Here is a 12,095-nt window from a genome sequence, read left to right as displayed (position 1 = left end):
ATCATTAATTTCCATGTCATACTATTTATCTTGTGAATGCGTTTTGTGATTTTGGTGTAAAAGGAACGTTATTTAGTCCGATAGTGATGTTAGTACTTTGTTTTACCTTATTTTGTAACAAGGATGTTAGTGTTTTGATAATGACCCTTGCACATTAGACATACAAGGCAGAAATAAGCCAAAAGATTCACCTGTATCTACTTTTAATATAAATTGAAACATACGTAATTGATATATAGTGATCGATAATTGATACCGAATCATGTTGAAACTCCGGTTTCTAATCGGTGCTACAGACAGTGTATCTCAACCTGTCCTTCAGTCTTTGCATGGAGCCTCGTATTCACATTATGAAAATACGTTGTATCCACAGGCGTCCTGTTTTTGACGGTACAAACAACACATACGTCCTGTTTTTGACGGTACAAACAACACATAGGTCCTGTTTTTGACGGTACAAACAACACATAGGTCCTGTTTTTGACGGTACAAACAACACATAGGTCCTGTTTTTGACGGTACAAACAATCATATACACCAGGAAACAATAAAATCAACACTTTGAATGCTTCGATTCGCATGTCTTCTCAAATTTGTAGTTATAATCGGCGAATTTGTCTTCCAGATCGGAGAGTGTCTGTTGATAATTGTCACCAAAGTGCTCTGTCATGGCGTTATTTTCAGAAACGTGCGGACTTATCAATGGCTTTATTTGTCCTGTAATTTTGTCCTTTCCAAGTTGTGCGCCTTTCACTCGTTTCCATTTCATCCTTCGATTTTGAAACCAAACTTTTACCTGACAACAAAAATTACAAAATCTCTTCAGTTAATTAAAACAAAAGAAAAAAAGTAGAAAGAACAATTTTATAGAAAAGAAAGAAAACATGATGTGTAAATTTTTGTACATATTTCGCTCTAGTTTTGTTGAATCTAAATATAAGATTTTGATCTGTGGACACAATGTAATTTCTCTTTGTTGTTTATCGCTATATCACCGACTTTCACACGAAAACTAAATATAGATAAATATATACATTGTACAAATGCAGCACCGATACCAATAATCCTATATAATTTGACCATGACAAGATGATAATTTATCAAAAAGTGCCTTTTTGAACAGAATTCTATTTATCTTCAACAAGAAAGAATCACACTGTTGTGTTTAGAGTATAAAAACATTTTATAGGTAAGAGATGTACCTGGCGTTCTGTGAGGTCCAATGCTACGGCTATTTCGTACCGTCTTAGTCTGGTCAGGTAATTATGGATCCCGAATTCCTTCTCTAGTTCTCGTATTTGGTTTTTAGAGAAAGCCGTCCTTTCTTTCCTGGGTTTGGACGAAAGATCTAATTTGAACGCTGGACTATCTCCTTCTGTAATAAAATAAAATTACACCATTAATAATCTTTGTCATGTGATCTCGTATATTAAGATTTGCTTTCTTTCATTCCTTTTCAGATTAGAGTAATGCTAATGCATCTCCATTCGCTAAAAACGGCTAAGTTGAAAAAAAAAAAAACAAAACGTTCACACGAAATCACTTTACAATGTAAAACGAAAATATGACCAAAGGTAAAGGAAAGGTATGCATCTTCAAGACAAATGCCAGATTCATACGAAGACCTGTGAAGAACCACAAGGAGAGGTAGACCAGATGTTCTAAAAGAGTAAGCGTCTTAAGCTTTAACGACGACAGCCACTATGTAGATACAGGTCAATACCAGCAAAGTTTTCAGAACCACAGCGGGGTAAATAACATCCAAACTACAAAACTAATGACCTCTGAGCACTTAAAATCAAAACTAACATTCGCCGCAGAAATCTACATTTCTGGATAACAAAAAGATACAGACAGTCTAAGGCTGTGCAAAGACATAAAGATGAAAAACTTTTCAGTCGTCAAAATTCTGATAAAGCTAGGACTTAATTAATGGTTGTCAATTTGTCAATACTTTAATGACAGAACAGATTATCACATTTACAACATATACATCCTTAACTAAACCTATATCTAATGTTGCCGTACCGATCTAACGGAAGAGAATATAGCAATAAGAAAGGTTACTGTCTATCTACAAATAACACAAATCTCACCGAGGACGAACACCACCTTTTATCACGCTGTTCTTGATATACTCATACAAGACAAATCTGTGCTCTGGATATTGATGTGAATGAAAAATATTTGTTCTTAACCAGAAACGAGGATAAATTTAGATTTGTTGCAAACTTTTTCTAAGTACTTTTTCAGACAAAATTTGAGAATAAGATTTCCATGATATCACAGCTCTTGTAATTTAGACGTTATATAACTATTAGAATGATTTGATGATTATAAAATACATATAATTACTGGCTTTGATGTGAACAATGTGGTATACAACTGTAAAACATGTACTTTGGGCTGATGGCCTTGAACTACACATTAAAAGAATGTTATTGAGTTAAAAATACAATAGTATTATTAATTCATCTTACTATTTAATTTGCAAAATTACTCACTAGTGTGTTACATTTGTTACATGCCGAAAGCATGCATTTAAACTGCGTATTGAACACACCAGATTTAGAGTACATTTGTAAGTGACATAAGTACATGATGTCTGCTTGAGCCCAAGACATCCTTATTGAATTTGGGTAGAGTTTTTACGACTCTCAGGTAGTGATTGGTAAGCTATATCAAAAATAGCTGTTACCATGACAATATGGGAGTTTGGAACATATAGCAAAAGGTTTGTCTCCGATCACAGTACTCGTGATGACTAATGGAGGTTGACAAATGTTTATCGAGGAGTTGTGATCTAACATGAACTTTGCTTTACAACAATGTATGTCTAGGCTTTGTTAGAAATTCAATTGCACGTTCAACCTAGCAACTTACCACTAAACGCATGTCTATTTATATATTTTATATTGAAATTTATTATCAGTCTGTATTGCATGAAGTGACATTATAGAAACGTTATATTGATAACACAATCCACTTACAATCAAATCCTTCATTTTACAAGAAAAAGAACAATAATTAAGTTATGTTTGCTACTCAAGATGTGTGATCATTGGAATGGACTTTGAAATGGCGAGGAAATGAAACTTTCCGGTAGGTTTACCCTACAGATATACCTAAAACCGTGGATCTAATAATTTAATAATCATTAATCGTCTAACTAGCCAAATGTTCACTGACCCATTGCACAGGGCAATCAACCCACGGCGCTAATTCATTCCGGCGCTGGTCCGTCTGCGGTTTTGTCTTTTACAATAGCATGTCTGGTGAGGCACTTTACGGGACAGTTCGAGAGGTGTTCCTCTGATACAGTGTCAGTGGAATTGATGGTATGGAAACATTTTATGTTTAATTAATTAACTTTTTACAGAAAAAAATGACACACATATTGTCTAATACTTGTTCCTTTTAAAACCATTTCTTCCAAATTATCCGTTTTTATATTAATTTTTATTTTTAACTGTTTTAACTTGAATATATTTTTTCCATTTAACCCTATTAAGGCCCCTGATACAGTACCAAATAGCTTAAAATTCGACAATTAAACAGATAGCACGAATCTCTTGAAATGTGGCGAAAGGTTAATTGTAGAAATGCAGCGCAGGTAGTCGATGGAGTGATAACGACGGATAGAGTAAATTAAGTAATTTCTAAGCTCTTAAACCAATCACCGGTCCGTCAGATCCGACAACGAGTCAAAACCGCTTCATTGAATTTGTTTACGCAAAGTTGTTAAGGGTGCGTTATATGTATATATGGGGCTAATTAGAGGTAACCATTCATTAAAGTATAATCTGAAGTGAATGTGTGGGTTAAATCTGCATTTCTACTATCTTGACCTACGGGTCAGAAAGCAAGTACGTACGTTTGATTTGGGTGTTCTGTGAAGTTTACCAGTGTCTAAAAAATCACACTCTACAATGGTACAAATTGGTTTTGCTGCTAGACTTTGAATAGGAAATCAAATTAGGATTTGACAACAAGAATGACACACGCATGTGAAATTAAAGTGGAAATTGCAATACAACTCCCTAATTACATGTCTTTGTTGTATATTGTGCAGTTCCGTTAAAACCCCAAAAGGAAAAGAAAATTAACGATATATATATAAAACGGAAATTACAATTCAGGATCGAGGGGGAAAAGCGAGCCTATGTAAAGTAGAATGGGAACAAAACAGGGTGTTCCGAAAGGTTAAGTCCAAAAGTTAAGGTTAAGACATATACGTGAAAAGTACCTTTCACTACATTTTTAGAATAAGCAAGACCCAAAATAAATTCAACTCTATCATACAGCTATTTCGTCATTGTAGTCATAATTTTGAAACCTAGCAGGCGATGATGAAAAGAAATATAAAAAATTCATCTTTTGTTTCCTGTTTTACAAATATGTGTACATGTCGCAGTTGATTCTATATTCAATGACCTGTTCACATAATCGCGATTTCTGTGCAAGCAGTCTTCAACTGAAGGACAAACTTGTAACACAGAATTTCAAAAGATATCGGTTTACGAAAATTAACGGGAAGGTTTACGGTCGTCATAGTGAAATATTTTATTTCTAAATGCGATATGACATTGGACGTGTTTGAGGCTCGTTGGTTCCGTTGTTGTATACCTTGTTCTTATCTGAGAACGTGGCATTACTTACTTGGATGGACCAAGATTTACATGGCGGGTGTCGTCTATGAAGAAAAAGACGCTTACTCCTTCCGAACACCTAGTTTTATTCTCCTTCTACTTTTCATGGTCTCTGTGTAAGTCTTTCTTTCGTTCATATTTTGTCCTAGTTTTTTTTTCAATTAAAGTTTGGATTATGATTATGTCGACATGTTGTTGTTGTGATGTTTTATCAACAGAACTGTGTTGTACACATCTACACATCTTAGTGTCCTTACACAGATATTACTTAACAACCAGATTTCATCTCATTTTCCTTGATGGGTTTAAAATAGAGTGCTTTAACAATTGGTTAAGAAGTATTTTGGCGGTAACAATGCTATGACACGTACTTGTTGTAGACAATACGAATACTTCGATAGTAGTTTGAATTCGACGTAACGTCATACAATTTTATTGTACTTGGTTTTATTCTATGTAACACCATTAGTAAATCTGGGGAGTACAAAACAGCTGTAATTCAATTATTCTCTCTCTCTCTTATGCTTGAAATGTATTTTGATGTGTTTTGTACTTGGAAGTCTTTCAGTCCTGTGATATGCTGGAGAGAAGATCCGAACATTCCCGACGTTAAAAATCAAATAAAACTGTTGATTTTCAGTATAAAAGTATACAGCGGATATGTAGGTATTTATCCTAACCTAACACTATTACAGAATAATTTATATACAAATGTATAACAACCAACTTAAACTACATTAACACAACACGCGGTAGATCTTGTATTTGTGACTAATATTTCAGATATGTTATGACCATCATAGCATAATATTAGTGTAAATACCCGGATATTCCTTTAACAAGGTATGATACAATGGAGACTGGAATTACATTTTTCATTATTCGTTTCCTTCTCTTGCTAATCCATTTGTGCTGATTAAGCTGCTGAATGACAGAAAACAAAGCAAGTGAATTGCATTTGCACGTAAGTTTGTAAGGCTTTACTATACGGAACAGACAAAAAAATGACAATCATTATCATTCCACATTTTTTTATGAGTACATATTTTTTAATAAGAGAACACAACATTGTAATAAGTACATGAATGTAGAAACTGGCGCCCTAATCACTGATCACATCCTTTCCTAGAAATTGTGATAATTTGTTATGGCTATCGAAGTCAACCAGGGGTATAAAAATAAATTCTTTGCTCATAAAAATGCTGTACGTAGATAAATCCCGAGGACCACTTTAGCTGTTACCATAACCTGAGTGTTTACCTTTGTATCGCAGGAAAAATCCAACCAAATCGTCACTATACTGTATCTAAGTATTCCCTATGTAAAATACAGACATGGCATTATTCTAACATCCCAAACAAAATATTGACGTGATAACACCACATGGAAACAAATACTTAATATTACATTATGAGAAATAGAAATAATGTATCGTATTTTTTCATGCCAATTTGCCTTTTTTTTAAGAAAAAATTAATGTGAAGGTAATTCCGGAAGAAGAACCCTCGTTTAAAAACCTGTTGATTTACATACATCATAACCTGTTCTATTTCGGATATAAAGATACTAAACTAAACCTTTATAATATTAAATAAACATAAGGTTTAGACCATAAAGTCAACTGGGTTTGAGTTTTTTATTTTTCTAATTCAATCCAAAATCATATTTTAACACAAACGTTATTGTTTAGTGACAACAATCTAACATCTGCCCAAACTCGAAAAAAATATGTGTGTAAAATATTTGTATTAACGTTTCATATGAGTTCTAGATCCAACTCATGTCAATATTTCTGGAATATGCCTTGCGTCTACACTTAATAGCAGATAAACATTGTAGAGTCGTGTTTTTATATGTCTGTTCCCATCTTGTGCCATTTTTTGGCAAATCTTAGAAATTTACAGAAAAATTTCGTTATGTAATAGTTACTTGGTAGGGATAGACACATAGGTTTACTCAATGCAGTAAATCGGAAAATACTTTATTTTCTTCCTATATCTCCTCTTTTATTTCTAATTTCAATTCTTATGTTTCAAAAACTTTTGTGATTGCTGTTCGTTTCATTTTCAATTTCGTTGAATCAATTTTTCTCTGCTATCCATTTGTAATTTCTGTCATGGAGACAAATTTGTGTCTAGATCCATTTTTATGGTTATACCAAAAAATTGTACATTGTAAGTTCTTATGAAATATATACGGTATGTACTATCTAGTTTTGCAATCGAACGTATTCATGTGAAATATATTATAAAATTTTACTCAATACATCACATATGCTCTCTTCCGTGAAAAAACCCAGTAGATATCTATACCCTAAACACTCCCACTTTGAAATATCAAAACTGTAGCCACAAACATTTTCCTGTGAAAGATATTTCTCATCATAACCAAATATTTGTGTTGTACAAGGATTGTGCTAAAAACAAACAAAACGTATAACAAGCTTTTAATATGAACACCCCTAAAGACACTGATGAAACAGAACAGCGAATTATACTACATCACCCATACATTTCGTCTTACAACCTCTCAACTAGTCCTACTCCTACTCCAGGATTTTTTTCTTGACAAGCAAATCCAAAACACTTTTTATTAAAATTATTAAATGTGCCTATATTTTCAAAATACATCTGTGTTTTATCTAACAACTATTACAATGACATATAAACATTTTGTATACTTTTTGTTTACACCAGACAGACAAAGTTATTGCGCTCTGTAAATGTCCTTACACAATTTTACTGTTGTCGGAAATCTTGTTTGATTTTTTTCCGGTTATTTAGAAATATTACCACCAACAATTTAACGGTAAGAAACACTTAAACTGTTATAAATGTTCTGTGTGCTCGGTAATATATGACAGAAACAACTTTAGATGGATGTTTAAATCCACACTTTATATGTCAGGTGTCACTAAACCTAATGATCATCCCGTCGGTAACATTGTTATTGGTATGGTTATTCCTTTTATACCAAAGTTTCAAACTTAATTATGTAGCATTATCCTAGAATCTATATCTAAAGTGTTAAATCAATACAATATTTGTTACATGTGATACACTTTCGTGTTAGGAATATTTTGAACATTTGAGAAATGAAATATGTATCAATTTAGTCACGCATTAATTTCTTGGAACACGAGGGAGAGTAAATATTGAATAAAATATGATTTAATCAAAGGTAATGAAGAAAAATTTTATATCGAACCTGATTTCGGTATAATTAATGATAATTGTATTGTACAATGCCTGAAAAAACATTGATGTCTTACCTTCGGCTTTCGTGCACGAAACTGGAGATGATGACGTTGACGGCGGTGAATCAGCACGTAATGACGTCAGCTGAGAATACGACGATGATGTTATGTTCCTGTCAAGGGAAGGCAGTTTTTCGAGTCCGGAATTTGATATAATATCTTTATTGGAAACTGAGGAAAACTTATAATCTGATGACGTGTCTCTAGATGACAATGATCTGGTGAAGTAATCCGAGTGATTTGACGGATACCCTCCTCCACCGAACCCGAAATATCCACCTGTAGGTCCATTCCGGGGGTACCGATAGTCCGTTCCAGGGTGAGGATAAGTGTAGCCCCCGGAGGAGCCAGGTAAAGCACTGGAAGGTGTCCTGTACACTTTAGCGGCCAAACTAGCCTGGTTTTGGAAGGGCTGGGTAAAACTATACGGAAATCCCGAGCTATAATGATGAACGCTCGGAGAATTCACGCCGTAGATAGTCTGGTGAGCCATAGAATTTAATTATCCAGCAAAGAATTCATTACCGACACCCAATAGTCAGGGAGGAAATCAAGCAATCTTCATCAAAAGCGTGCACTCAATCTAAATATATTTGTATAATAAATAACTAAACATTCATGATGATGATGATGATGATGATGATGATTACTATGAGTATGATGACTGAAGCAATGATGATGATGATGATGATGACGATGATGGCGGTGGCTCTGGCTCTTTATCGCTTTCTGGTGCATTTGTTTTACTTTCAAGTTTGCAGATGTTTTAGTTATGCCTCAGACATTGAAATGCGGCATAAACCATTTTTACTGGTGGAAATATTTCCTCCACGCGGAATCAGACTTATTCGAAAGAGGTGTAGTAATCTGTGAACCGAACAACCATATCGATTTCGCAGTTAATACTGAGGTCAACTTGGTTGGTCCAGTAACAAAAGGAGGGGCAAAATCATCCGGTCGTGCTTGATTGACAGAAGAGGCGGGACTCTGGCTATATACAACTCATTTCTCTTATCTCCAGATGGTAGACACTTAAGATAAGCGGACTGATAAATCGTTTAATACTCTATGTACAGGTTTTTTCATCGTTTACCATACCTAACAAGCATTGCATTCTGTTGTATTTAAATTAGATGAAGAAAAAAGGGGTTACATAACCAATATCCAGCGCGTGACTTTGACAAATTACTTCGGTAATGTATCACATGTTTACTGATAATTAATTCGGACTAGTTCTTATCATACTGTGTTTTACTTCGCGGCACATACGCTATGTTTCGATAAGCTTGTATTTCTGTGATATCAGTGTTGAAAATTTGTTATTGAACGGCACTATAGAAAATCACATGAATGCCTAATTTGATATTTTTAAAATGTTGATTCAAATATATCGACTTTATTTATTTTACAACAATTGCGGAACAAGTTATTTTGACTTATACTAATTACTCGTGTTGGCCCGGATGTAAGCGCGCGAGGGGTCTTATTGTGAGAGGAAACCAGAATACCGGGGGAAACTCACGTAGTTGAGTAGGTGACCCCTCACGTTTTCATGTCCGTTCCGTGAATCGAACCCCGGACTGCTAGATGACAGGCAAGTGCGTACCCGTCCACCCAATAAGAGTTTCTCTTTTGTAAATTTTGTTCAATTCTTTGAAGCGTCACATTAAAAGGTGTAAAATGACGAGAACTTTACTTGTCATTGTATAGCGACAAATACACTTAAAGGTACGTATTTTAAATCGTCGTCATCATCATCATCATCATCATCATCATCATCATCATCATCATCATCATCATCATCATCATCATCATCATCATCTCGAAGTTAAACATTTTCCAATACCTGCATGCTGGCTCTCAATCATAAAAAAACTTAATCTCCATATCTATTCTTTTCTATAGTGATCCTTGCCACACACCAGTCAGAATGTGGAACAAATGCATAACATTTAAAACACATCGATTCTAACCTACTGATATCACACTTCAAGTCGTCAGTACAAAGATGGCAATTCCAGTATCTGGTTTGTAAATATGAAAATGAAAGTGATTACATTTCAATAAGCATAAACACCAAATGTGTATGATAAATAAATCAGAAAATCTATGTTGCCTAATAACGTACACGAAATCGACAACACACATACTGTCAAACCAAAAAATGTATAAAACATTGCTCTTAGACATGGAAAATTAATTGATGTGAAATATAGCTTTAGCGAAAGTTCATTTGTAAGCAGTTAAATTAATATAGTTTGTCGACTCATTAAAAGTAAGTAGATACTCAATTAGTAATGGAAAATTATGAATTATCTTATTGGTTTTCAAATGATACATAACATCAGATTTAAAAAATATATACCATGTTGTTCTTTAATTTTCGTAATATTTCTTCATAAATCTTGAAAAAAAATGAGTTGAGGGAGTGTTTTCTCTTGACCTCTTGACCTATTGACCTCTGGCCCCAGGTGATTTTGCATAAATGATATAATTGGCCTTAACCATCGTGCTGTTCTATTTGTCGATTCTCCTCTCGGAATGTTTTTTCCTTTGGATGTAGGTTCCCGGATGTTTTGGAAAATTTGCCGTAATCATCGACCTGTTTTATATATGCTCCATATTTTTCTTGTTCCCAGTAAGTTATTTCTCTGGAGGTAGGGGGCCAGGTTATTTTGTATGATCGGCCATACTTACCGATCTGTTATATTTGTTCAATTTTTTTTCTCTCTTTCTGTCATTCGGATATATGTTCACTGCTCACGCGCGTCACACACTACGTACATTTTCGTAGGTACAGAGATTTAAGGAAGCAAATTAGGACTCGGTATTAATAATGACTTCAACAGCCTGTATATCGATTCCTTTGGGAGGGAGAAACATCTGTGGGCCAAACACCAACGCTGGCGAGCGGAGTTTAATTTGACGATCCAAACAAAGTTGACTTTATTGCCGCAAGTAGCTATGAGATGTGTGACGTAACTGGTGGGCTATCGTCGAGCTGACAATCTCCAAAAGACGTAGAAACTAATGAATTTGATTCAACTCCTGGACATTATTTCATATAAGACAAATTGACTTAATACAGATATTCATCATACCTTTCTATTTTTCTTTAATTCAGTTCTTTCCACATGTATCGTCATTAAAACTCAACATTTATAAATCTTGTTTATGTGAGAACCCACAACCATAACATCTCAGACGCAATGGCTGAAATTATATTGTCGTCCATTAACATATAAAATGACGTTGATATTTGTTACGTCGCCATGGATTGGCTACCAGAGCCACGTTAATATCCAGTTTCATTTATAATCCGTTACAGAAAGCATAAATATGTGTATATTTATATAAATAAGTATAAATCATTAAGTATTGACGTGGTACACAGGTATAATGGGATAAAGTATGGACGTTATACACAGGTATAATGGGATAAAGTATGGACGTTATATACAGGTATAATGGGATAAAGTATGGACGTTATACACAGATATAATGGGATAAAGTATGGACGTTATACACAGGTTTAATGCGATAATGTATTGACGTTATACACAGATATAATGGGATAAAGTATTGACGTTTTACACAGGTTAATAGGATAAAGTATGGACGTTATATACAGATATAATGGGATAAAGTATGGACGTTATACACAGATATAATGGGATAAAGTATGGACGTTATACACAGATATAATGGGATAAAGTATGGACGTTATACACAGGTTTAATGCGATAATGTATTGACGTTATACACAGGTATAATGAGATAAAGCATTGACGTTATACACAGGTATAATGGGAGAAAGTATTGACGTTATACACAGGTTAATAGGATAAAGTATGGACGTTATATACAGATATAATGGGATAAAGTATGGACGTTATACACAGATATAATGGGATAAAGTATGGACGTTATACACAGGTTTAATGGGATAAAATATAGACGTTATACACAGGTATAATGGGATAAAGTATGGACATTATACACAGGTATAATGGGATAAAGTATGGACGTTATACACAGGTATAATGGGATAAAGTATGGACGTTATACACAGGTATAATGGGATAAAAAGTGGACGTTATACACAGATATAATGGGATAACGTATGGACGTTATACACAGGTATAATGGGATAAAAAGTGGACGTTAAACACAAGTATAATAAGATAAAG

General features: G+C 34.2%; 1 protein-coding gene across 1 annotated transcript; it reads right to left on the bottom strand.

Annotated features, from left to right (window-relative positions):
- Positions 1 to 553: 553 nt before the first annotated feature.
- On the bottom strand, positions 554 to 8,398 carry LOC132558672 (homeobox protein Hox-B6-like). Its single transcript, XM_060223267.1, has 3 exons — positions 7,921 to 8,398; positions 1,203 to 1,375; positions 554 to 796 (listed from the first exon to the last, which is right to left on the bottom strand). The coding sequence occupies exons 1-3, from the start codon at positions 8,396 to 8,398 to the stop codon at positions 554 to 556; spliced, it is 894 nt and encodes a 297-aa protein (XP_060079250.1).
- Positions 8,399 to 12,095: the final 3,697 nt, after the last annotated feature.

This window comes from Ylistrum balloti, unplaced genomic scaffold, assembly GCF_031769215.1.
Source record: "Ylistrum balloti isolate Yb309-2 unplaced genomic scaffold, AGI_CSIRO_Ybal_v1 Utg370808, whole genome shotgun sequence".
Taxonomy (NCBI): Eukaryota; Metazoa; Mollusca; class Bivalvia; order Pectinida; family Pectinidae; genus Ylistrum; species Ylistrum balloti.
Note: the sequence above shows the minus strand (reverse complement) of the source record. Positions and strands in the feature narration are given on the sequence as shown.